This window comes from Oncorhynchus keta, chromosome 31 (assembly GCF_023373465.1).
Source record: "Oncorhynchus keta strain PuntledgeMale-10-30-2019 chromosome 31, Oket_V2, whole genome shotgun sequence".
Lineage (NCBI taxonomy): Eukaryota > Metazoa > Chordata > Actinopteri > Salmoniformes > Salmonidae > Oncorhynchus > Oncorhynchus keta.
The window spans coordinates 5,230,698-5,258,564 of NC_068451.1; the positions used below are offsets into that span (position 1 = coordinate 5,230,698).

At 42.6% G+C, this 27,867-nt stretch overlaps 2 protein-coding genes across 5 annotated transcripts in view; both read right to left on the bottom strand.

The window, feature by feature from the left end:
* Nucleotides 1-9,095, bottom strand: part of LOC118364248 (calsyntenin-3-like) — a 44,453-nt gene extending 35,358 nt beyond the window's left edge. Inside the window, exons 1-6 of one of the 3 annotated variants that reach the window (XM_052489357.1) lie at nucleotides 8,726-9,095; nucleotides 7,606-7,672; nucleotides 4,407-4,529; nucleotides 3,277-3,487; nucleotides 2,832-3,040; nucleotides 1,417-1,566 (exon numbers count right to left, since the gene is read on the bottom strand). In XM_052489357.1, coding sequence (XP_052345317.1) covers nucleotides 1,417-1,566; nucleotides 2,832-3,040; nucleotides 3,277-3,487; nucleotides 4,407-4,529; nucleotides 7,606-7,672 — 760 coding nt within the window. In that variant the 5' untranslated portion in view covers nucleotides 8,726-9,095. The remainder of the gene's footprint in view (nucleotides 1-1,416; nucleotides 1,567-2,831; nucleotides 3,041-3,276; nucleotides 3,488-4,406; nucleotides 4,530-7,605; nucleotides 7,673-8,725) is intronic. The other 2 variants (XM_052489358.1, XM_052489359.1) reach the window with 2 other exon arrangements.
* A 698-nt stretch (nucleotides 9,096-9,793) lies between these two features.
* On the bottom strand, nucleotides 9,794-27,665 carry LOC118364249 (lysophospholipid acyltransferase 5-like). Of its 2 annotated transcripts, XM_035745630.2 has the most exons (13): nucleotides 27,390-27,657; nucleotides 23,878-23,985; nucleotides 17,456-17,562; nucleotides 17,026-17,119; nucleotides 16,642-16,679; nucleotides 15,447-15,625; nucleotides 15,232-15,340; nucleotides 15,011-15,097; nucleotides 14,585-14,751; nucleotides 14,097-14,244; nucleotides 13,308-13,463; nucleotides 12,918-13,046; nucleotides 9,794-11,640 (listed from the first exon to the last, which is right to left on the bottom strand). In XM_035745630.2, the coding sequence occupies exons 1-12, from the start codon at nucleotides 27,472-27,474 to the stop codon at nucleotides 12,927-12,929; spliced, it is 1,398 nt and encodes a 465-aa protein (XP_035601523.1). In that variant the 5' UTR covers nucleotides 27,475-27,657; the 3' UTR covers nucleotides 9,794-11,640; nucleotides 12,918-12,926. The 2 variants fall into 2 exon arrangements, with proteins under 2 accessions (XP_035601523.1, XP_035601524.1); XM_035745631.2 differs by lacking the exon at nucleotides 23,878-23,985 and having other exon boundaries at nucleotides 27,390-27,665.
* Nucleotides 27,666-27,867: the final 202 nt, after the last annotated feature.

Genomic DNA, 27,867 nt, shown 5'->3' on the forward strand with positions numbered 1-27,867 from the left:
CACAGAAGGCCAGCATCCTGGAGTTACCTTTTCAATGTTGATGTTGAGACTGGTGTTTTGCGGGTACTATTTAATGAAGCTGCCAGTTGAGGACTTGGGAGTCGTCTGTTTCTCAAACTAGACACTCTAATGTACTTGTCCTCTTGCTCATTTGTGCACCGGGGTCCTCTTTCTATTCTGGTTAGAGCCAGTTTGTGCTGTTCTGTGAAGGGAGTAGTACACAGTGTTGTACGAGATCTTCAGTTTCTTGGCAATTTCTCGCATGGAATAGCCTTAATTTCTCAGAACAAGAATAGACTGACAAGTTTCAGAAGAAAGGTCTTTGTTTCTGGCCATTTTGAGCCTGTAATCGAACTTGCAAATGCTGATGCTCCAGATACTCAACTAGTCTAAAGGCCAGTTTTATTGCTTCTTTAATCAGAATAACAGTTTTCAGCTGTGCTAACATAATTGCAAAAGGGTTTTCTAATGATAAATTAGCTTTATAAAATGATAAACTTGGATTAGCTAACACAACGTGCCTTTGGAACACATGAGTGATGGTTGCTGATAATGGGCCTCTGTACGCCTATGTAGATATTCCATTAAAAATCATCAGTTTCCAGCTACAATAGTCATTTACAACATTAACAATGTCTACACTGTATTTCTGATCAATTTGATGTTATTTTAATGGACAGAAAAATGGGCTTTTGAACGGTAGGGTATGCCCCATTCATTGAAACAATTTTGGGGGAGTTTGCCACACCAAGATTTACATGCTAAAATCGCCACTGCTAAGAAGACTCCAGGCTGTAATTGCTTCCAAAGGTGCTTCAATAAAGTACTGAGTAAAGGGTCTGAATACTTAAACGTAACTGTGATATTTCAGTTTATATTTTTTTTTAAACTGTTTTTGCTATGTCATTATGGGGTATTGTGTGTAGATTGATGAGGGGGAAAAAACGATTGAATCCATTTTAGAATAAGGGTGTAATCTAACAATGTGGGAAAAGTTAAGGGGTCTGAATTCCTTCCGAAAGCACTGTACAAAAATTATGTGTTAAGTCATTCATGTTATGATAATTATGCTCTAAAGGCAAAGGTAAGGTGTGTCCCTCGACCATTCACACCAATTGAGATATCACGTAGCATTATCATCTTTCGTAATCACCATTTTCTCAATTGAAGTCTGCAAAATACAGACCCTTAACGTCCATTCTATATGCTACAGTATCATTTCAGACACTAATGTAGTCCCAAATTACACCCTATTCTCTATATACTGTAGTGCATTACTTTTGACCACGGGCCAAACGGTTCTGTCCAAAAGTAGTGCACTATATAGGGAATATGTCCATTCCACACTACCACTGAGGAGGTAGATGAAGAAGTCATGAATAATGAGGGGAGTGATGGGTTTAGTGTATTGATTACCGATCCAGCCGGGTTTGCAGGACGGTTTGACCGTGACGACGACCTGGGCGTCGGCCTGAGCACGGTTCTTGCCACAGTCAAACGCTGTCACCCAGAAGGTGTGGACACGCTGGCGCTTCGAATCCAATGGCTCGGTGTTCTTAATGTTACCTAGGAGATGGGAGGAGAGGGAAGGGGAGAGAGTTATGTACAGTACAATACAAACAGTCATTCACTCACTTACTCAAAAGCACAGCATGAAAAATGCGCACTCTTGTACACACACTCTCAGACACACCAAAACTGTTCAGTGGAGTATATTCAAATGGAAAAAGGCAACGACAGGGGAGGGAGAGAGAAGAGAAAACGATATGAATGAATAGACAGTTTCTTCCCACAGTATATCTAGAGTCGAAGAGAGAATGTCACAAAGATATGGTTGGCAGAACCTGCACGACAGGCGCCAGACAATGAGAGACAGGGGAGAAAGAAAGACGGGGCAAAAGGGAGGGATGAAAGAGAAAGAGAGAGCGAGAGAGACCGTGACAATACTAGGGCTGCCAGGGCTGAAACAAAAAGTCTCTGTGCTTCATCTGGGCCCAGCAGCCTGACCCATATATTAACTTCTCATCCCCTGGAACCTCCTCCTCCCCAGTCACTGCCAATTGTGCAAAGTCACGGTAAAAACCTGACTCCTGAGAATATCTGCCTCCCCCTATGCCGTTGTCATATTACAAAATGCCCGCTATCGATCTCCCACCAGTAGCCCGTCAATGGGAGTCTTGCAGACTGAAATCAAAGCCTTCTCCTCAGAGGAAGCATGCCTACAAGATCAACAGAAACACTAGACTAAGGCCTAACCCCCGGAACCGATTGTCCTCTGGGCTCTGTTCAAAGAAACCTACCCTAGCAGTGTTGATGCGGTAGCTTTGCTTACACAACTACTACCTACGCACATGAATGTTCTTCTGAAATCTAGAACTATCTACCTGTGAAGGCGGGAGTCAACCGGGGTTTCTTACAGCAAAAACACGCTGCAAATCTATTCATTGCAGTACAAAAGGAATGCTATAGCATATAAACTGCAATGTGGGCGAGCAAGATACTTGGACATGGCGTAGATCATTCTCTAGCAATGTACATATCAACAAGACCAGCTGGAGACAGCCGAAACAGAACAGGTAAATGAACTCGTATTTTTACAGATTGGTAGTCATCACCATGCTAACTGTTGATTTCATTGGGGACAAGATGTCAACTCACACATTATATTCACTTTTATAGTATATGAATCAAATAAAGACATTTTAAAGACCAGAGCCATATATTTAGATAAACATTTTCTAAATGGCTCTGGTAAAGACGAGGCAGACCCTCATTTATTTGTGGAAAACTAATGTAAAGCCCAGCTCAATTGTCATAGCTGTAGTTCTCACCATCGTTATCGATGACAAAGGGAACACTGGGGGTGATGATGTCGTAGAAGCAGATCTGGCTGTACTGCGGGGAGCAGTCTGCGTCGAGGGCCTCGACGCGCACGATGCGGTCGAACAGACGGCCTTCTGGGACGGAGGCCTCATAGCGACGCTCCACGAACACTGGGGAGAACTCGTTTACGTCATTCACACGTACATGCACCGTAGCCCTGAAAGAGAGAGAGAAAGAGAAATAGGAGAAAAGCAAAGAGCATGATAAAGATGAAGGAAGAGAGGTCAATACATACATAACTGCATTGTAATATAGTAATGTATTGATGAAGCACAGCATTGACAAATTCCCAAGGGTTAATCATTCTCCAAACTACCAAAACCAGCATAACCTCTGACAACAACCCTATCCATTAAACCTATTTGTCCTTCAGGGTAATGTAGTGTATCTCACTTGTGGGACTTCTTGCTGTTGGCTCCATCGGGGCCCTCTCCACAGTCATAGGCCTGGATGGTGAAGCTGTGCTCCCGCTGGCTCTCACAGTCCAGGGGCTCTTTAGAGCGGACCAGGCCCTCCCCTGTCGAGCGGTCCAGAACCACCGCCTCAAACTGTACCGAACTGGATCCCGTGGGCCCATTGTGCACCCGGAAGCCACAGATCTCACCTGGAGGAGAGAGAGAGGGGGAAGGAGAGAGAAAGGGAGGGCCCAACTCCTTTTAGTGACAATTTAACTTCTAGTGACTCTCTGTGCATCTCAAGGACCCAGTAGGCTTACATTTTGATGATTTACATTGACGGATTTACTCAAATAGAGTCTTCAATGGCTAAGAAAATAACAAATGAAATTCAGTGATCTATTTCAATGAACCCCATGTGATGTTACATGATCCAATCAATCACTTTATTGTCCCAGTTGGGAAATGTGTACCATAATGATTTCTGTGAGCACAGGGCATATAATGTTCCCAATGAATACAAATAATTGAATTTCACTTGGCTGTGGAGGACCAGTGTAGCACCCAGGAATAGATTTACACAGACTATTGGGGCGGCCCTGAAAAATAGAGGACTGGACAGACATGATTATTTTCCATGTCAATATTTGTCATGCTTATGGGAGTGCCCAGCAAAATCCTTTGGGTAGCGCTTTATTTACCTGGAATTTACTGAACTTTCTGGCACAAATGATGGCGCTTCATTGGTTATTATTGTGTAATTACCATTTGACTCTGTCCATTCTAATTGTAGGGCGGCATAACATAAGAAACATGTCTAACAATTTCCCCTCTGCAAAATGCTTACTCACTGTAGGGGTATTGTGGGACTCGGTTTTCAATAGCCCAGTGAGATAGTGAACTAACCGTGGCCATTGTAATCAATAGCAAATATGTTCCAAATGGCAACATGTTTTGTGTTTATACTCGGTGTTAATTAGTAAACACCCCGGTAATATTTGTCCCGTAAAATACATTGCTACCATACTTTCAATGCTAATATTTTATAATGCTTATTGTTATATGGGGGAGTCCTGATTAGAGGACTGCCAAGTGCCCCCGATCATTCTAACCATGCCTGTACTGTACCTGCATAGTGCAGTGGAGCATCTTTATCCAGGGCGAACAGTGGTGGGTTGAGAAGAACGGTGTTGTCATTCTCCATGACGATACCCTGGTACTCCGTCTCGATCCATGGCTTGTGCTTATTGGCTGAACGGCAACACAGGAGACAAAAGGAGGCGTGGGTTCAATGGAGCAATCAGAAGGGGGGAAAAACATGGGTATTTGTAACACCCCTTTACATGGGAGGACGTGTGTGTGTGTGTGTGTGTGTGTGTGTGTGTGTGTGTGTGTGTGTGTGTGTGTGTGTGTGTGTGTGTGTGTGTGTGTGTGTGTGTGTGTGTGTGTGTGTGTGTGTGTCCGCAGATACACATACAGACAAATAAAGACACACACACACAGAAATGCACACTCAAACCCCACCCCTGCCCCCTAACACACCCGTCAAGTGTCACTCCACACCTTGCGTCAGTTGGCAACATAATTACACCTAGGCCGATTTCACCTTATCACACAGGGAGAGGAGGTATGTTGCACATATCAATCAGAAGCCCAAGCAGCCTGCCCACAGGCTGCCTGACCACTTCACTCACTGGCAAACATGGACGTCCAAATTAAACAGGGAAAGTTTGCTGTGAATCCACCCTCTAATTGCCAATTAATATTTAATTTCTCTCCAGAATGTTCACCCATATCAATCAAAGGCTGAGCTAACAAGCTGGAACGGTGACGATTTTACACTCAAATAATCAAAGACCAAAACAAAAGCATGGGGGCTTTTATTTTAGACATGTCTCCCTCACTAGACCCTGAAATTATGATGTTAGACTCAGACAGCAATGACAGAGCCACAGGACATGTTGTGTAGCAACCGCTCTGCCGTTTCAACATTAAAAACACTCTGGCAAATTATAACAATTAAAATGGCAGTCTGGTCTGAATCAACGTGAGATAAGAGTTCTACAGAGGAGTGGCTTCTGTCTGGCCACTCTACCGTAAAGGCCTGATTGGTGGAGGGCTGCAGGGACGGTTGTCGTTCTGGAAGATCCTCCCATCTCCACAGAGCAACTCTGGAGCTCTGTCAGAGTGACCACCGGGTTCTTGATCACCTCCCTGACCAAGGCCCTTCTCCCCCGATTGCTCAGTTTGGCCGGGCAGCCAGCTCTAGGAAGAGTCTTGGTGTTTCCAAACTTCTTCTATTTAAGAATGATGGATGCCACTGTGTTCTTGGGGACCTTCAATGCTTGACACAATCCTGTCTCTGAGCTCTACGGACAATTCCTTCAACCTCATGGCTTGGTTTTTTCTCTGACATGCAGAGTCAACTGTGTGACCTTGTATAGACAGGTGTGTGTCTTTCCAAATAATGTCTAATCAATTGAATTAACCACAAGTTGACTCCACTCAAGTTGTAAAAACATCTCAAGGATGATCAATGGAAACAGAATGCACCTGAGCTCAATTTCGAGTCTCATAGCAAAGGGTCTGAAACAGGTATTTCTGTTTTTTATTTTTAATAAATTAGCAAAAATGTCTAAAAACCTGTTTTCACTTTGTCATTATGAGGTATCGTGAGTAGATTGATGAGAAAAAAATATTAAATACATTTTTGAATAAGGCCGTAACGTATCAAAATGTGGAAAAAGTCAAGGGGTCTGATTACTTTCCGAATGCACTGTAGATATCCTACTGGGCATAGACATCAGCTCACAGTCTAGTTTTTATGTACATTTGGTTAAGTTGTCAACTAACATTAATTCAATGTGAAATAAACCAAACATTTCACCATATCATTGGATTTAGGTTAAAAATTGGATTTAAAAAAGGGAAAAAGGGAAAATACTTTTTCCCTAATCCAATCAGTTTTGCCACTTTTTTTGTTGTTGAAATGACATGGAAACAACGTTGATTCATCCAGTTTTTTCCCCAGTGGGATGTATGTTTGGTTGTTGAGTCAATTAGACCATGCCCATTTCAAGCTTATCTTTCTAAAAATGAAAAAGTGTTTTCTGAATATTCAGCCAAGTTAACACCTTCATCTTGCTTTGTAGTATACCCCTTTGGTCATGTGACCAGACTGGTGAGTCATGCCCAGGCTAGTGAGTGATGCCCAGGCTAGTATTCACCATCCTCAATGGTTAATCTGATACGAACACCACCTGTCCTCAAGCTTCTGCTCTGTCCCTCTTTTTGTCATTTATCTCTAACCCTCTCTCCCTGCCTGTCTCTCTTTCCCATCCCCTCCTTCCCTATTTCTCTCTCTCTGCAATACAGCATTAAATCTGAACATCAGGGCCATGGATTACACCCAGGATTACAGATTGAGAGACATCTCTTTCCATCTCTGCCACTTTCTCTCTCTCTCCACACAACATCCCCTCGTTCTCTGCCCTTCTCTCACACACTTCTACCGCTATCACTCTTTATTTCACGCCGTCACTTGATTCCACATGCCATCTCTCTCTCTTCCTCACCCCACCCACCCTTCCTAACTATCTGTCGGTTCCTCTCTCACACATGCGGTGTCTCTGTGTCCCTTCCCTTGGAGCGACTCCTTTTTGCTCCCCTTCTCTCCTCTCCACTTGTGTCTTCCTGTCTTTCAGCGTCACTCCCTTCTCTCCACTTGTGTCCTCCTGTCTTTCAGCGTCACTCCCTTCTCTCCACTTGTGTCCTCCTGTCTTTCAGCGTCACACCCTTCTCTCCACTTGTGTCTTCCTGTCTTTCAACGTCACACCCTTCCTCCTCTCCTCCCTCGCCCTCTCTGACGTTCCTCGCCCCACTCGGACCATTCCAGTTTCACGTCAAGTCTCCAGCATGATAATCATTGGAACAACGTTGGTAAATCAAGAGCCATGGCTATCCGCGGTGATCTATCTGAGAGAAGAAGATTGATCCTCCTTTGAAAGTCATGCTATCAATTACACAAGGAATCACATACACATATAGCATCATCACCACATTGATCAAAATACAGGCTCCATGAAGGACAACACTCTATAATGGTGATGTGTATGCAATCATAAATTACAGACATATCATTTAATATATTATGACTTGGAGCACAGTGAGTGGGTATATGATTGAATTCCCTTTAGAGATCAGGGGACAGTGACAAATGGGCCCTGGCCTTGAGCGTGACTACAGGTATGTGTGCTCCCATGGCAATAGAAAGAAAAAAATATATTTCAGCGGTACAATTAAACAGTCAAAAGGAAAGGAAACTGACCTTTGTTGCCATTGGCAACTGAAGTCAAGCAAAGGAGGAGGAAGGACAGAAAACTCATTCTGTCCATCTGAGGGAGGAAAGGAAAGGTAGAAGGGAGGAGGGAAGAGGAATACAGTACATGCATTAAACCAGGGGTGTCAAACTCATTCCATGGAGGGCCGAGTGTGCTGGTTTTTGGTTTCTCCTTTCAATTTGTGTCCAATTAAGACCTACACCACCAGGTGATGCGAGTTAATAACTAATCGGTGACCTTAATTAATCAACTAAGTACAAGGGAGGAGTGAAAACCTGCAGACACTCGGCCAGCCTCAGAATGAGCTTGACACATTCAACCGATCAGCACTGGAAGATGGACTGAGGTGTAGAGAACATAGACAGGACAGGACAGACAAACACACATCAGTAAATATCCTAATACATTAAGCCAACGGAATCTTCCGGCGCTATACTTTCACCTCATACAGAATACAGAGGAATAATGCATAATAACAAAAGCACAGTAAAACGACAGCACATGGGCCCAGGTCATGGTAGAGTTGAAGTGAACTGTAATAAATAGCCTAGTAGTGTCCAGTTATGCTGCATTCATTTTGAGATGGTAAATTACACAGTGTGATGTTATAGGTTATACAGGCCAATATGCTGCCTATGCACACACACACCTACTCACTTGCCTGTGTGGGTGGGTTAAGGGTTTGGTGTCCGTGCCAGTTAATTGACAACAGTATTCAAAATGATTCCATGGGGTATTTGAGCCGTTATTGGCATCACGATACCACACAGTCTACCATTCACTGCCATGCGTAAAATCGAAGCCTATCTAGGCCTATGCCTATATAGTCAATCAAAACAAAAAACTTGAATGAGACTGTGTAGAGGGCCGTACAATATATATTCTGCTCAAAATTAATAGGTAGCACAGGTTGTTCCAAAGCTACACAGAGGTGATGCAGACATGCGACAATAACTAATCGATTGTATAGCCCATATTGATGGATAGGTGCATCAATTGGCACCATACGCCAGCAGATCTATATTTGGACCCTTAAAAATATTGTTTTAGACATAGATGCTGGTTACAATCAAAAACAGAAGAAAGCCGCTGTCAATTTCACATTACCGTGCTGAGTGTGAGGTGTTCTGGTACCCAACGCTACCCTCGTAGCATCCGCGCCTCTGCAGCTCAGCTATCCTCCTCCGACGCAAAAATATCTAAAGCGCAGGTAACGGAATTTCATATACAGATCTATTGAATATGCTCAAATGTGCACGCTTCAGTTTGATGCAAGACTGATACGAACGGATAGTATCTCAATACCGATGTCCTTGTTTTCGGCAGACGTCGCATGAAGGGGCAAAAACGATGTGAATGTAACGCTGATGTCCCCTCCCTCTCCGTGTTTCTTAACCCGCCCACACTGCGTCCTCTCTCTCTCAGCCCTAATTCTCCTGCCAAATTGCGTTCTCTCTGTTTATTGAATTCTCGATGAGTGTGTCTGGGACAACGCGTGATATTACTCATTTTGGCGCAACATAATTATTATTTTGTCTGACAAAGCTGGGGGCACGCTTTAACAGTCACTCCCCGCCCTGACTGCAAAATGACGTCATAGCACCCCGTCTACCAGACAGCGTGTACACAAGTGGTGGAAAAAGTACCCAATTGTCAGAGTAAAAGTAGATACCTTAATAGAAAGTCACTCAAGTTAGTCACCCAGTAAAATACTGGAGTAAGTCGAAAGTATTTGGGTCTAAATATAATTAAATAACAAAAGTAAATGCACTGCTAAAATATACTTAAGTATCAAAATTACAAATAATTTAAAATTCCCTAATATAAAGCAAACCAGACACCATTTTCTTGTTTTTAAAAATGTAGACAGCCACAGGTACACAAACACTCAGACAATGTACAGTGTGTTTAGTGAGTCTGCCAAATCAGAGGCAATAGGGATTCCCATGTGTGTTCTCTTGATAAGTGTGTAAATTGGACCGTTTTCCTGTGCTGCTAAGCACTCAACATGTAATGGGTACTTTTGGGTGTCAGGGAAAATGTATGGAGTAAAAAGTACATTATTTTCTTTAGGAATGTAGTGAAGTAAAAGTAGTCAAATATAAATAGTAAAGTACATACACCCCCAAAAACTACTTAAGTAAAAATACTATACACCACTGACACACAGACCTCTTTGGTTTTTAAAATCCAGCATTTTAATGAACATTACAAAAACTTTATTTAAAATTGTTTTTTTTTTCTCCATTTCTTTTCCCTTGTACATTTGGTAGCAATAAGGCAAAAAAGTAGTCTCTGGAATAACAATTAATTCACATCAATTAATTATTACCACAAGTATAAATATTATTAAAATCTGGGTTGTTGCTACAGTGAGTCACTGCTCTCCCAATATGTCTCTGCATTGGAAAAGGATCGTGGTAGAAGTTGCCTCTTAACACAGATGTAGGAACAGAGTATCTGACAGGTCAAACATTCTAGATCTGACCTTGCGTCAGTGGTTAGGGAGATTGTTTTGACCAAGTCTTAAGAAAGATAGAGGACGGTGCTAGATCTCACTGGAGACCACGGGTGATGCTGTTGACATTGGTATGGTAATGTCACTCAATGTAAAAGTGGTGGTTTTGGTTACCTGTTGTTTTAGTTGTGAGTTTGTTTCCCAGTTTGTTCAGAGACAGCCAGGAAGGGTGTGTGGTGGACATGGAGTGATAGGAGGATGGTGAATGGCAGACAAAGCCACGAGGAGAGGGGGATGGGGGAGGAGGAAAGCATTGAATCCCTTCATGGAATCTTATCCAAAGCTACAAAATGGTCTATCATAAAACCCTCCTAAAATAGCTATAAAATCCAGTCTCATCACGAAATAACGGAAACAAAATCTGAACTGAAACCAGAATAAAACGTAAAAACATTCGTTGATAATACAAGGCCATTCTTGAGTCACATGTTAGTGTGTACAGTGTTTTACAGTGCTTCTTATGAGTGTTGGCCAACAGATCAATGAAAACACTCCTCAAAAATATATAATTCCAGTCAGAGCAGCAATCCTTGGTTTTTTTGTTCTCTCAACAAAATGCATGTTAAAATAAAATCTTGAAAGTGCCAAATACATTTCTGTTGTGCCTGAACCATAGCCATGTCTGTGCAGGTTCTCGACACCGAGTAGAGAATACATTAAGAATACCTGCTCTTTCCATGACAGACTGACAAGGTGAATCAGGCAAAGCTCAGATCCCTTATTTATGTCACTTGTTAAATTCACTTCAAAATCAGTGTAGATAAAGGGGAGGAGACAGAACAAAGAATGATTTTTAAGCCTTGAGACATGGATTGTGTATGTGTGCCATTCAGACATTGGATGGGCAAGACAAAATATTCAAGTGCCTTTGAACGGGGTCATGGTAGTAGGTGCCAGGCGCACCGGCTTGTGAAGAACTGCAACGCTGCTGGGTTTTTCCACACGCAACAATTTCGCATGTGTATCGAGAATGATCCACCACCCAAAGGACATCCAGTCAATTTGACACAACTGTGGGAAGCACTGGAGTCAACATGGGCCAGCATCCCTGTGGAACGCTTTCAACACCTTGTAGAGTCCATGCCCGACGAATTGAGGCTGGGGGGCGCGCAATTCAATATTAGGATGTTTTGTATACTCCGTCTACATGGACTTGAGGGGAGGGTTGAAACAGGAAGAGAGATCATAAAAACAGAGCAGTCTACGGACCCAGAGCCCGTGAGTGGCGAGTGCAATATTCTGTGTATACAAGACGTCAGTCTCCCAAGTTCCCTAAAATCAAGAATACACCCCGCGATTGGCTCACAATTGTGGCACAAAGGTTTTCCTGTACCCTCATCTCCCTGGTCTCAAAAAACGTGCATCCTTTCCAAATCACAAAAATAAATAGAAAAACGTGTACACACAAATAATATTAAAGGCTTTAAAATATTTTCTGATCTGCTCCTAGTTAAAAGTCACAGTTCCCTTCAGTCACATCCTGGGTGGAGATTCAGCCAGAGACCTGAGAGAGAGAGAGAAGAGAGGTGAGAGATTAATTAAGGTGACTTTCCCCCCTTACAAAAAGCACTTTGAGCATGTGGTGGAAAAGACCAATAGAAATCCAATCCGTCATCCTAAATATTATCCTATATCCACAAGTAACATAAGCTACAACGACATTTCTACCTCTGTTTCTGTCTATTCATAAAGATGTTGTGAAGATCCCTCTATATGCATTAGGATAACTTTGTAAGCCTAAACCTCTAACAAATTGGAAAAATTGGCAGCATTTGGATCAGAATCTTTCCCATTCATTTTAGATCTGCATATTTTGAATTCATACCATTTATGAAGTATGAAAACATCTGTCAAGTCAATTTTGTGGTGAACTATGCCTTTAAGTTGAATTAATTATCTGGAAACTACCTTTTGCCAATATGGAGACCGTAATGAATAACCGGAACTTAGGGAATGTTTTGACAAGGATGTAAGTAAACTAGGGCTGGGACGAAAATCGTATAAAATCGAGAATTATGAATAATAGTTTAAATACATTTCTTTTAGGACTTTCAACTTCATTTTAAGTAGATCGTTTACCCAATAGCATTTTTTCATTTTTACATGAAGAGGGTAAAGTTGGTAATGTCTCAACGAAGGCAGAAATCATTGTACGGGCAGTACAGCACTGTTGGGAGGGGACGCTTCATTTCCTAAAGTTGCAAGTAGTCAAAAATCATACATTTCTGAGATGTATACCACACAGCTTTGGTGACACCTACATTAGATATGTCGCATTATGAAACATTACAAGCTCAGTTTTTTTCTCTCAGATAAAAAAAATATAATTGTCAGTTTTAGGGCTAGTTCACCCAAGTTACAAAATGGCATATTGGTTTCCTTATCCTGTAAGCAGTCTTTGGACAAGGTATGAAAGCAACCAATGCTTTCGTTTTGTTTACCTGGCCACGGTTTCAAATGGTTTTCATCTATAAGTAACTTACATTTTTTTTTTATATGTTATGTTGATTTGGACATTAAGTGCAAAAAACGCTAATACAGCTACCATTGAATGTGTGCCACAAATGCTAAAACGTTAGCATTTGAAATGAGAGGCCAGGTAAACAAAACCAAAGCATGGATTTATGTCATACCTTGTCCATAGACAGCTTCCACGGTAAGGAAACCAATGTAATTTTGTACTATCCCTTTAATCATTATCCAAATTTCCATAAAAAAATCCCCACAGCCTTCCTGTAAACACAGAAAAGTCTGGGAGAAGTATACAGAAGCTTGCATTACCTAACAGTTCTAGTCCTCCTTTTTCACGCTCCGTTCTTTTCTAGGTACCAGAACATTGCGGAGATATGGGATGACTAGATACAATGTGAAGAAGAATATGTGGCCACAGAAATAAATGGATGAATACACCTGCAAAACAGAAAGACAAACAGAGCACATTAAATCCTCATCAAGACATCCATTTCCCCAACACAAGTCAAGAGTTTAAACATATGCCAGACAACTGCATTTAGCACACAATAATCTGAGTTCTAACATGTTTGTGGCATTACAAACTGCCAGCTACCTTTAGCCACTTTAAAGTAAATAAAGAGTCGGAACATTTATGTGTTGCGATGTGATTATGACAACATTCCGAAGGCTTATAACGCGCTCTAAGCTTTTTATTACCCTGAGCCACTTGTCGTAGGTGAAGAGGCAGAAGGGCACCAAAGGATAACCCATGAAGAGCCAGTGGATGAACTGCTGGACCAGGTAGATGAGGGGGTAGAGAGGGCTGTTGGCCAGGCGGGTCAGCAGGGGACTGTCCCTCACCAGCGCTTGGGCCTGAGACAAATAGGGATCCGCATACAGCATAAAGATATAGTTATGGACACGGACGCACACACAGTAATCCAGTAACGCATACAGGGCAGAGAGTTTGAGAATCCTCCAATAGCTTAAATGGAGATCTTGACCCTTGGTAGATCCGCTTGAAAATAGATTAGCACCGACAGGTTCTCCTCTTGAGGCTTAAAATTCACAGGTCCAGAGTTTGGAAAACATCACAAAGAGAAAGATGAAATGCCAAGCACACGGTTTACATGCTCCCAATGTTTGACGCAACTATGTTGACTACTGAGGGTCAGGTCGCCCTCGCAAAATAGGTTTCTTAACCTTACCTGCTTAAATGTAAAAAAGGTTAAATAAATACGGTACATTCCCACCGTGGTCAAGACATTGCCGTGCACAACTTTGAAAGCAAAATAAGTGAGGCGGCATTTTCCTGGCTCCTCAGGATTCTCTCAATCTCTGGTGCTCGTTTCCATAGAAATATAATTACTAGAACAGCCATTCCTAATCAAGTCACTGTTCTGTGATAGGTGGACATATTGAGTGTACCCATAGGAGTAAAGCAGGAAGTTCAGTATTCAAGTAGTGCTTTATTAGAATTCTAATCATTCCAATATTTACTCATACCTGTCTCTCCACATTTACGATGATGAACTCCATGGAGAAGCAGAGGAGGTATCCAGAGTGCGTGCCATGCCAGATGGCCAGGAACGCGAGCGCGGTCACCTGAGACAGGAGCTTATTGCCCAGGAACTTCAACCGCTTAAACACGTGCCTGGAGGAATGTTATAAACCACCAAATATTGTTAGATATACCAGTAAAAAATGTTTTATTAAACCTTTATTTATACAGCTTAGTCTCAGTAAGATACAATCTATTTTGAAAGGGACCTTTAGCAACTTTAGTTTCAGTCAGGCACTAACCTGGCCATGCATGATTTTAGTCAGGTACTAACCTAGCCATGCATGATTTTAATCAGGCACTAAGGTCCTTGCTATCCAAGATCCCTGGGACATTCTTACCCAATTAAGGTGGAATTTAAAATGGTTACAGTACGGATCCCATAAAGAACTAACCTGGCCATAAATAGTTTGAGTTTTAGTCAGGCACTAACCTGGCCACCCAGGCGTTGGTGTTTATGTTGAAGGAGGCGATGGTGCCTGTGAAAAGGGGTGTGGTCTCAAACGTCCACACCTTCATATTTGCACAGGCGTCCCATTGGTGCTCGCCATTCTGACCCAGCCCATTATAGCCGAGCCCAGAGAGTATACAGACACCCTCCTGAGTAACAAAAAAAAAAAAAACACACACCAAACACTTAAATAACTTCTTCCTGAAAAACCTAAATATAGGGTACCACTGATATACTGGGCTCCCAGACCAGTTTCTTCTCACCTGATCTGACGTAGGTGTGCCCCAGTGGAACTATTCTGAGTGACAATGACAGGTATGTGGAGACAGGTGTGTCGGTAAAGGTTTCATTTCCAGGCTGCACCCGCTTCCAAATGAGACGTTATACATACCAAGTGCTGCTACTCACCGCTATGACCCAGCAGCTCACATATTTGTACAGGATGACTTTGGCCCAAAGGAGGATGAAGACACAGCGGTACCAGAACGGCTGCGCCTGGAGAGACACGCATTTTGACTAAGGACGGTGACATTTGTCAAACAGAACAACGGCTGGAAATGTGGCTTTGGCTTCAAATCAGTGATGGTAAAAGCATCAGGAATGCTGGTGCAAAAGCAAGGCTTTCTTACGTCGTACTCATCTGTTAGGTAATAGCTATCTGGGTAGTGCGGACTAAATATTGCGTAGATCACCAGGCAGAGGAGGCCGAGGGAGAACCGCTTCATAGCAGGTATAACACTGAGAAAAATAAAAAGAATGTTAAATAAACCCATGTATCCATCCCCTTCCTCTCTCTGCACGCCCCCCCCCCTCCGCCCTTCCCTCCATCCATCCATTCCTCTACCTGTTAGGTGGCTGTCCGGGGCAGTCGGTGAGCTCCCCTTTGACTAGCCTCTGGTAGCTGCGCAGTGTGAACTGGGGTCCCACCAGAAAGCCTCCGTAGAAGTAGGAGAAGCCGATAACCTCCAGCAGAGAGGGAACATTGGCCAGGGCTGACCTCTTCTGCTCCTCATTCAACTTGGACTGGTGGGGGTGGAGCGAGAGGGAGGAGAGTGAAAATAGTGGTTGGGAGCCAGGGAGAGGGAGAAAGGGGAGGTTTAGGAGGATTTAGAGTAAAAGGGGAAAGGTTGGGTAAAAGACAAGGGAGAACAGAGAAAGGGAAAGCAAAGAGGGGAAAAGGGTAGAAGGAATGTGAAAGAAAGGTCAGGAAATAGAGAAGCATTTTTAACACAAAGTCACTGGCTGAGAAAGAACAAGCTCCCTGCATATCCAGTTACCCAGGGTTCTTATTGAAAGCTGCTAACGGTTGGACCGCAAACTTAATTTAACCAAATAGGACTTACTTAACAGGCATTTAACTAGGGGGCATAAAACTGCTGGGTTTCCAAGTGCAAGCCCGTGGCATGTTTCCAAAACACTACAAAAGACAATAGTCCAACAGTCAACAGTCAGCAACAACAACCACCCAAGGTATTTGGACTAAATATACAGAAACATTGTGCAACAAATGACAGAGACGAGGGTGGTGATATTTGTAGACAGGACCTCATGCCTGCCATTTGTGGGGCTTTTTGGCGAGGCAAAACAAGACACACAGTACAGTAACCAGACTACGGGGGCGTCCCCAAATCGCACGCTATTCCCTACATAGTGCTCTACTGTCATCCAGAGCCCTATAGGCGGTGGTCGGAAGTTGTGCCATTTAGGAGGCCCCCTACATAAACAAACAGAACAGGTGAGCAGCAACTGTAACAGAGTAGTGTAACAGAGTAACAGTGTAATGAATGATGACCACTAGACAACTTCCTCAATGCAAACACACGCTACCTCAACTCATCTCTGACTGGATGTGTGGACGAAGTCACACACACACACACACACACACACACACACACACACACACACACACGAACTTGGAAAAGGTTGAAGCACAAACAGACAAGTACACGGAGAGCAAAATAACAAATAGAAGGGAAGAAAAAAAAAAAATACAGATTTGACCAATAATCAAATGGCAATAGAGAGATCAATCAACTCACTGGTTCCTGGCCACCGTCATAGTAATCAAATGACAAACCTGAAATCAAAGAGAATGCAATTGGCATCAGTCACTATGTTACGAAAGCTGCTAGGATTGCCACGATCATTGGAGTTAATACTTTGACTGTAGATGTTCCTCAGCTGCAGAGATGTAAAGCCATGACGGAGTTTAGTAGGATTGTTAGTACACTACGCAAAATATGAGCCATGTTATCTCTGAGGCTAATGAACAACTACTACAACACAAGTTGTCAATAAGAAAAGAAAAAGGATAAGGGACAAATAATCAATCAGCAACGGGTGTTACACAAAATAAGTGGGAAACAAAAAGAGAGGTTGTACAGAGCAGTGGAGAGAGGGTGTTCGTGGTGAGGTGACCATACCGATAAGTTTGAGTGCAAGGACACATTGGGGCATGGTCCATTTGATATCGTATTCTTCTGTAGCTGTGTAGTAGTAGCCTGACAGCAGGTATGCCTACAGAGAGAGAAGGGACAATTGTTTTGATCAAGTCTCACACTTAAAAAGGAGGGAGGGAGAGAGCATTACGTCATAAAGTGGCAGTGCTCGGCCGTGCCGAGTACTCCAGTGAAAGCAAAATGGACAGAGGAAGAGGATATCCTAACATGAACAGCAGAAATTACACAGACAGTGCAGCTTGTCAACTACTGTAGCAAGGGAGGGGCAACAAGAAAGAGAGGGCGAGAAAAGATGCCTCTACCACCTGACCCTGCATCACAACAGAACACAGGAAGAGATTGAGAGAAAAGGAGAACAAATAAAGAGCGAGAAAGATTGAGAGAGAAATCTCACCATTTGAAAAATAAAGCTGGACAGGACAGTTGTTATCGTCCTTCCCATAAGCCTCATCATCAGGAACTGGACAAGGACGCATAATGCAGAGTGATAGAGCTGTGTGCCTGAAAGAGACAGAAAGGTGGAATGATAGTGGGACAGAGGGAGGAAGGGAAAGGGGCAGAGACATGGATTTTAGCACAGAGAGAGAGAGAAAAAGAGGAAGAAAGAGTGCATTCTTACAAGTTGAAGATGAGCAAGTCACAGGTTATGTGAAGAGGATTTTTTTATTAATGTATTTAAAATGATAGATTCCACAAAGACAGGGAAAGTGCAACAGACCTGCTGTAAAATCCAAGTGCAGCAGCGAACAAGGGGGAAAAAGGTTGTGTTATTAATCCCCTACCATTATGTAAACTTCAAACCATCCATCCCTCTCTAGACTCCCTCAGTCAGTCAAACTCTTTACTTCTTCACAATTACTCATGACTTGGTGGAAACTGGTTAGGTTAGCTATAGCGTACAAATTGAACAATAGACCTTAAGCTAATCCAGGCGTGTCAAACATACGGCCCCTGGGGAGTTGAGCAAAATACACACATATTTCTGGGGGAATTAGCTCAAGGTTGCAAAGGATCAGAAACTTCTCCAGACATTTTACATGGGAAGTTAAGCCCGGGAAATCTGTGCATTTTGCTTAAATTCGTCAAAAAAAGTTAGCTTATTAATGGTGAAGCTTTTTTGTGGGACACACAAGGCAATTCTAGGCATATTTTGGTTAAACTATCCTCAATTCAATGGAATTGCAACCCTCTGCATGCACAGTGCATTCTTCCATCACATGTACAACTGATTCTCAAGATCTCTCAAACTAATGACATGCTATTGAGCCCACACTACTACACGGTCTACACTACTACATGCTTTCTGGTAAGTTTTGATTACAATACCGGGAAGGGTGAATATATTTTGACATACAGTTGAAGTCCGAAGTTTTCATAAACTAGTTTCAATGACTCCAACCAAAGTGTTTCAACCACTCCACAAATTTCTTGTTAACAAACTATAGTTTTGGCAAGTCGGTTAGGACATCTACTTTGTGCATAACAAGTCATTTTTATAACAATTGTTTACAGATTTCACTGTATCACAATTCCAATAGGTCAGAAGTCTACATACACTAAGTTGACTATGCCTTTAAAACTGCTTGGAAAATTCCAGAATATGATGTCATGGCTTTAGAAGCTTCTGATAGGCTAATTGACATCATTTCAGTCAATTGGAAGTGTACCTGTGGATGTATTTCAAGGCCTACCTTCAAACTCAGTGCCTCTTTGCTTGACATCATGAGAAAATAAAAAATAAAGAGACCTCCACAAGTCTGGTTCATCCTTGGGAGCAATTTCCAAACGCCTAAAAAAGGTACCACGTTCATCTGTACAAACAATAGTACGCAAGTATAAACACCATGGGACCACGCAGCCGGCATACCACTCAGGAATAAGACGCGTCTCCTAGAGATGAACGTAATTTGGTGCGAAAAGTGCAAATCAATCCCAGAACAGCAGCAAAGGACCTTGTGAAGATGCTGGAGGAAACTGGTACAAAAGTATATATATCCACAGTAAAATGAGTCCTATATCAACATAACCTGAAAGGCCGCTCAGCAAAGAAGAGGCCACTGCTCCAAAAATCTCCATAAAAATCCAGTCTACGGTTTGCAACTGCACATGGGGACAAAGATCGTACTTTGAGAAATGTCCTCTGGTCTGATGAAACAAAAATAGAACTGCTTGGCCGTAATGACCATCGTTATGTTTGGAGGAAAAAGGGCGAGGCTTGCAAGCCAAAGAACACCATCCCAACCGTGAAGCACGGGGGTGGCAGCATCATGTTGTGGGGGGGCTTTGCTGCAGGAGGGACTGGTGCACTTCACAAAATAGATGGCTTCATGAGGAAATTATGTGGACATATTGAAGCAACATCAAAAACATCAGTCAGGAAGTTTAAGCTTGGTCGCAAATGGGTCTTCCAAATGGACAATGACCCCAAGCATACTTCCAACGTTGTGGCAAAATGGCTTAAGGACAACAAAGTCAAGGTATTGGAGTGGCCATCACAAAGCCCTGACTTCAATCCTATAGAAAATTTGTGGGCAGAACTGAAAAAGCGTGTGAGCAAGGAGGCCTACAAACCTAACTCATTTACACCAGCTCTGTCAGGAGGAATGGGACAAAATGCACCCAACTTATTGTGGAAAGCTTGTGGAAGACTACCCAAAACATTTGACCCAAGTTAAATCATTTAAAAAGGTAATACACTCAATTAGTATTTGATAGCATGTAAACATCTGACCCACTGGGAATGTGATGAAAGAAAAAAATCCAGAATCTGGCCAAGTGCATAAAGTTCAGCAACCCCTGACAAAAGTCCCTCTACTTCTATTCGAGGTGAAAATTATGAACCAGACACCTTATCGATAGCAACAGCTCATGGTCTTCCTGGAATCAAAAGTTTTTTTTTTTTACTCAGTGGAGGAACATAGTCAAAGAAATGCTGATGAATATCTTGCTCCAGCTGTGTATGCACCTGTTTCACTTCTGATGCTGACAGGTATTGGAAGAGATTTCTGAATGTTCTTCGCCCAGCATAAAACCCCCCAACCAGAAGTGCTTTATCTACTCATTGACTGGATGCAGAGTTCAAGTGAAGGTCAAGCAAATCAGAGAAAGCAGACTGTATTGCAATCATCTCTGAATGGTGGTTGAATGTTCATGGGCAAGGAATAATTAACTACATCACGCCACCCCTCAACCAGTATTCTACAAGAGCACAGACACACCGGTCTCTACATTGTAGAAGGGAAGTCATTAAGTTATAGCAGCAATCTACCTCACCAAGCAGTGAGAAGAATAAGAATACCACATTGAAGCTGCCCAGCAACACCCATTGGGGTGGTGTTGTCATGTTTGGCAGTCTCCTGGAGGGGAAGGAGTCGCTCCAAGAAACGGCCCCATCACAGTATGCTGATATGGATAGCCCCATCAAGAGGATCCTCCTGGATGATGTATTTTGGGAGAGAGTGGTAAGCAGCCTGAAACCTATAGTAGTAGCCATTGCATAGATTGAGGGAGACAAAGCCATCCTGTCTGATGTTCAGACTCTGCTTGCAGATGTAAGAGAAGAAATCCATACTGCCCTGTCCACTTCACTGTTGCTCCAAGCAGAGGGAACTGCAGTTCTGAAATACATAAAAAAGCGTGAAGACTTCTACCTGAAGCCCATACACACCGCAGTGTACATCTAGGACCCCAAGTATGCTGGCAAGAGCATCCTGTCTGGTGCAGAGTTCAACAAGGCCTATGGTGTCATCACTACCGTGTCTCGCCACCTTGGCCTGGATGAGGGCAAGGTTCTTGGTAGTCTGGCAATGTACAGCCGTGGCCAAAAGTTGAGAATGACAAATATTAATTTTCACAAAGTCTGCGGCCTCAGTTTGTATGATGGCAATTTGCATATACTCCAGAATGTTATGAAGAGTGATCAGATTAATTGCAAAGTCCCTCTTTGCCATGCAAATGAACGGAATTCCCCAAAAACATTTCCACTGCATTTCAACCCTGCCACAAAAGGAACAGCTGACATGTCAGTGATTCTCTCGTTAACAGGTGTGAGTGTTGACGAGGACAAGGCTGGAGATCACTCAGTCATGCTGATTGGGTTCAAATAACAGACTGGAAGCTTCAAAAGGAGGGTGGTGCTTGGAATCATTGTTCTTCCTCTGTCAACCATGCTTACCTGCAAGGAAACACGTGCCGTCATCATTGCTCACAGGCAAGGATATTGCTGCCAGTAAGATTGCACCTAAATCAACCATTTATTGGATCATCAGGAACTTCAAGGAAAGCGGTTCAACTTTTCCAGTGAAGGCTTCAGGGCCACAGGACCGTCTCCAAAAGTTGATTCAGCTGCAGGATCGGGACAACACCAGTACAGGGCTTGCAAACTCAGGAATGGCAGCAGGCAGGTGTGAGTGCATCTGACAGCATGCACAGTGAGGCAAAGACTTTCGGATATTGACTCTTTGCATCAACTTCATGTAATTGTCAATAAAAGCCTTTGACGCTTGTAATTATAATTCAGTATTCCATAGTAACATATTTTTGTCATATCTAGACACTGAAGCAGCAAACTTTGTGGAAATTAATATGTGTCATTCTCAACTTTTGGCCACAACTGTACACTTCCAAGCAAGGGCTTTGGGATGGAGATGCAATATGGCAGCCGTGCCAACATATCTCATCAGCCACCTGGTGGAAGGGACTTTGTGGATCTGAGGCTCTTTCCCCCGTTGCCTCCATCCTCCAAATCCCACCAACATCACCCACCTCAGAGCGCAACCGGTCCTTGTTTGGGAACACACACAAAGCACACAACAGGCTTACCAATACAAGGGTTGATAAATTGTTGGCCATCCGGGCAAATGTAAGGCTTTTTTAGCCTGACAATGAGCCATCCTCAACAAGGTTGGAAAGTAACAGTGAAGATGAGGCCTCAAAGACTGATGTTCAAGAGGCGGACATTGAGGAGGTCCGGGGAGAAGACATGGAAGCCTGAGAGGAAGACAACCAAAGCTTTAGTTTCTAGACTATCATTTTACAGATGTATGTTGAAAATGGTTTTGGGAGCTGCGATGGATCATTGGGGATCATTCAATATTCCCTTGTGTTGTTCAGTGAAATAAATTCGTAACTAAATTGTTTTTTTTTACATTTCTATTGGAAGGATTTAATCATTTACAATTATGTCTACTTATGATAAGGTAAAAGGTTTGTTTGTCTCCATATATTGTAAAAATATCCAATGCAAAACACATCTACATTTAAAATCGTATTAATATTCATTTGCATACATTTCTGTTCATTCCCATGGAAAGTCCACCTCTGAATATTCCCCAAAATATGCAACCAAAAGCTCAACCAAATCAAAACTGTGTAGAAATGATAAAGGACTTACATTTATAGTCTCTTCACTTTGTCCAGCTTTCTAACAATCAGTGAAACGGAAGCTAGAAAGTCAGGGGGCATGGAATACTCCAAAAACTATGGATAGAGGACTGTATTTTGGTCATTTTGACGGTGAGGAAATATAACAAATTGTATGTGCAGCCCGCCGGACCTCGGTGAAGACTGAATCAGGCTTGCGGGTCAAAATGAGTTTGACATCCCTGAAATATAAAGATCCCACCCTTAAGATACTGTCCTGTTCTAGGCCCTGTTCCCTTGCAGCGTTACACACTAGGGGTTTTTCTTAGTATGGCATGGAAGGCACTGAAGCAATAATCAAAGCTACAAAACACCAACATATTTCATTTGAAACAAATAGAGACCACATTTCTTTGGGGTGGGTGGTGTGTGTGTGGGGGGGGAGATCAGAGCTGGGGAGGGGGGATGCTTCTACATAGGGTCGCAAAAATATTGCAATAAATTCCCTGGTTTTCCCCAGAAATCCCAGTTGGAGAGTAGCCAGAATCAGGAAGGAACCAGGATTTCTGGAAGAGCAGGGAATTTATTGAAAGTTTCCAGATTTTTCCAATCCTACTCCCACTGCTGCAAAGTAATGGTGAGGCAAACTGTTTTCAGAAATGAGCCACTTTACCCTGTCAATATCCTCCCCCACTCTGGAGTTAACACCAAGAAAATAGGTCCACATCCCAACTCCGCATAAGTTTCCCTGCCAACATAACCACCATAAGGAAATCATTACCCATTCCCCACACCCCACTACTCATTCACCAGCCACCTGGCTGAACTTACATAAGACTCCTGAACAGCTAATCAAATGGCTCCCCACACTGCTGCTACTCTATTATCTATGCATTGCCACTTTAATAACTCTACCTACATGTACATAATTACCTCGATACCGGTGCCCCCCCCACACACACAGTGCCGGTACCCCCTGTATATATCCCTGCTATTGTTATTTACTGCTGCTCTTTAATTATTTGTTATCTCTTAATTTTTTGGGGATTGTCTTAAACTCCATTATTGGTTAAGGGCTTGTAAGTAAGCATGTCACTGTAAAGCCTGTTGTATTCGGCGCATATGACAAATACAATTTGATTGTTTTCTCAACAACCCACCTGCTCTCCCACCTCCCCGTCACCTGAAGTTCTGATGTTCCAATATTGTTAAAAGTTATTGATGACACTATTTAGCTATTTCATGTAGCCCTGCTCAAAAACAAGCTCCTGGTCATAGCAAACTTCTTAATCATTTTAACGTATTACAAATGTATAAGCATGAGCTGAAATACCTACCAACTTCCACCTTCATTCATTTCCTCTCTCCATCCCCCAAACCACTTCCCCACCTCCTTTCTTTGCCTCCCTCTATTTGCCTCCCTCCGTCCCCTCCCTCTGTCCCTTTGCGTCTCACCAAAGTTGAAAGCTGCCAGAGACAGTCCGGAGATGGCGTGGTATAAGTGAATGACAGTGGGTGGCTGGTGGAAGAAGAATTGCCGGTACAGCAGGGCACAGGGGTACCCTGAAGGAACGACAGAAAGAGAGAAAGGAGGAGACAGTTAACATGTGAATCAACACGAGTGAATCAACACGAGTGAATCATTCTAGACAAGAGCCCTTAGTGCTGACAGCAAAATGATGACCTTGTAGTTCAGTGCTACAACCTCAAGATAAAACGGAGACGTTTATCAGTGCACACCCAGGGATGCAATTGGTCTGGGGCCCGCCGGGGCCGAGGTTCTGTACCGTATACACAATTCATACCACAAGATCTAATGAACTTTTGATTTTATTTCTTATAAATGGTTTCGTACCGTGTCTCCCACCCAACGTAGTCAATGCATACGGAGACTCTGCACGCACTTTTGACTGCTCGCACAGGCTGCGCAACTATATAAAATTGTTGCCCACACAACCCAAAAAAATGTTTAACGCTGAAAAATGCCTCTGCCGAGACGCACTCTGAAGATGCTGCTGTCCACATGTACTTTCTCAGCCAACACCACGAGTAGCCGAACACCAAAATCAGACAACCCCATAGTTGAATATGGCACGCTTTTTCAGTTCTGCCCACAAATTTTCTATAGGATTGAGGTCATGGCTTTGCGATGGCCACTCCAATACCTTTACTTTGTTGTCCTTAAGCCATTTTGCCACAACTTTGAAAGTATGCTTGGGGTCATTGTCCATTTGGAAGACCCATTTGCTTCCTGACTGATGTCTAAAGATGCTGCCACAATTTTCCTCCCTCATTGATGCCATCTATTTTGTGAAGTGCACCAGTCCCTCCTGCAGCAAAGCACCCCCACAACATGCTGCCACCCCCGTGCTTCACGGTTGGGACGGTGTTCTTTGGCTTGCAAGCTTCCCCCTTTTTCCTCCAAACATAACGATTGTCATTATGGCCAAACAGTTCTATTTTTGTTTCTTCAGACCAGAGGACATTTCTCCAAAAAGTACAATGTCCCCATGTGCAGTTGCAAACCGTAGTCTGGCTTTTTTTTAATGGTGACTTTTGGATCAGTGGCTTCTTCCTTGCTGAGCGGCCTTTAAATTATGTGGATATAGGACTCGTTTTACTGTGGATATAGATACTTTTGTACCTGTTTCCTCCAGCATCTTCACAAGGTCCTTCGCTGTTGTTCTGGGATTGATTTGTACTTTTCGCACCAAATTACGTTCATCTCTAGGAGACAGAACTCGTCTCCTTCCTGAGCGGTATGACGGCTGCGTGGTCCCATGGTGTTTATACTTGCGTACTATTGTTTGTACAGATGAACGTGGTACCTTTTTAGGCATTTGGAAATTGCTCCCAAGGATGAACCAGGCACTGAGTTTGAAGGTAGGCCTTGAAATACATCCACAGGTACACATACAATTGACGCAAATTATGTCAATTAGCTTATCGGAAGCTTCTAAAGCTATGACATAATATTCCGGAATTTTCCAAGCTGTTTTAAAGGCATAGTCAACTTAGTGTATGTAGACTTCTGACCCATTGGAATTGTGATTAAGTGAAATAATCTGTCTGTAAACAATTGTTGGAAAAATGACTTGTCATGCACAAAGAAGATCTCCTAACAGACTTGCCAAAACTATAGTTTGTTAACAAGATATTTGTGGAGTGTTTAAAAAACAGGTTTTAATGACTCAAACCTAAGTGTATGCAAACTTCCAACTTCAACTGTACCTGTAAATTACTGTAAATTCTAAATAAACAGGTTTAACAATACATTTCTGTAAAATGTACTGTAATGGAATACTGCTAAACATAACATTATTTTGAATTTACAGTAACATAGTGTACAGTGCATTTTGGGACATTCAAGTCATCAATATGATGCTAACTAGCAACAAGATCATTTTTAGAGTTTGCAATGTAGCTAATTCTTAGCCCAATGGGGTAAATGCAGATGTAGACCCCATTCCTCAGCCCATTTATTAGCCACCATGATGCATCAGTTGGGCTACAGCCAGGTGATAGTCTAATGTTTTTAGCTAAATAGTGCACCTGCCAGATCATGATATGGACCAATATGTTTTGGGCTGGAGGGGCAAATTATATTTTAGATGGTATTAGCATCATTTTATTCCATTTATATTGTAGTGGAATGTCTTTAAAAGTCACCAGAACTGACCTTCTCAGTCATTCTACAAAAATGTTAAATGTCCATCTGTGACCTTTGTTTTTTTTTTAAGCTGTGGTGGCAATCTGGAAACACTGACCAATCATTGTTGTTTTGGATCCCTGGACACTTCAAATTAATTGAGAGCTTCAGCTCAATTTGTATGCCTAAAGCAGAGTGACTTTTCATGTTTGAATATGACAAGTCATGCCACTGGAATGTCATTATCTGAGCATTACACAGAAATCACATGCTATTTGGCTGTGAAGAAATGGGGTTAACAACTGCCAATGACAGCAGTTTGCTAACTAAGAGCCTGTAGTTTTGCAGTCATATGTGCTTTTGGTGCATATTGTTTAGGTTAGTGTATTATAGAAAAAAAAACTCCCAATTGAACCACTCTGCACACACTCCCACACTCACAGTTTTATGGTGTGTGTGTTTATGTGTGAGTAACTGACAACGGTAGACATTGGCAGTAGAATTAACAGCTTGGTAATCACATTTAATTTACTTCCATAAAGTATAGAGGTGGGGAGGTCTTGCAATCTGATACCTTCAGTGTGTCACAATCACAATGACTGGTAAAGGTAAGTATAGTAGTTTATATAAATTCTAGACATTTACAAGATTGTAAACATGGGGCCTACTGTGATACAACATGAGCCAAAGGCAAGAGATCTACCATTATAGGCTACAGCAAGAATAAACAATATCAGGGTATCAGAAGCTGAAAAGCAACAGCAATTCATTTAAGACAATGATACTGAAATACTGCACTATTTGTTAGTCAATCCCTGCAAATGTGACTTCAGAAGAAAATAATGTTCAGAGATGACAAAGACACCCAGCAACCTGGTCTACACCGACCATGTAAAGTAAACCTGTCCGTACTGTATGTTACAACCGCTTGTAAGTGACCTTTTCTACCATAATCGCTAACTAACGTTAGCTAAAATATGAAATAATGTGTTTTCTGGGAATCAGCAGAGCAGAGAATGCGCTCTGCTTAGTCTTGTGCCAGCTCAACCTTGCAGCCCGTCTGGTCAGCTTGTCAAAACAAGGCTAGCTAAGTGCATTTAGCTATTGTATTATCGTTCGGCTTGCCAGCGGGTCTACTCGCTGGCTAGCTAACGTTAGTCTGGCTAGTCACTGCAGCTGAGCAAGAGACATCAACGTTAACTGGTTTAGCAGTGTGTGTTGCTGCACTGTTTAAAAGGTGTAAATCAATATTACATTGGCACATGGTTATGTCAGAGAATCTACTGAAAGATGTCAGAGATGACTGAATTGAACTCACCGACTAAAACGGACAGAATGAGGCGAACCGCAGGTTCTGGAGAACCTAAAGATTCCGACAATTTCTCCATCAAGGGAGCCGCCATCTTTCGTGTGGGCGGAAGTGGCTCTGGTTATTCCGTAGATGTGTACCTTGGCGAGCGTTCCACTCTCTCCTTTATATGCCCTTGTCGATTTAGCGCTCTCCACCCCTTTCCCCTCCTCTTTCTTTAATGTTCATTCTTCGCCTTTCTCACCACATCGACTCTCAATCTCTTTTGCCCCCAAATTTCGCAACATCTGTTCAATCTACTGCAACCTCTAAGTAAAATAATATACAGCCTAGCCTACTGGTGTTGTAATATAGTGCATGTTGATCTCAAATTGTTACGAAAATAATACAACTTTTGTTAGTGGGCAAAAATACATTAGGTTGTATCTACACACCTCCATCAATACAGTAGACAAGGTTTTCCTCCATGTCAGTGCTGATCAACAGT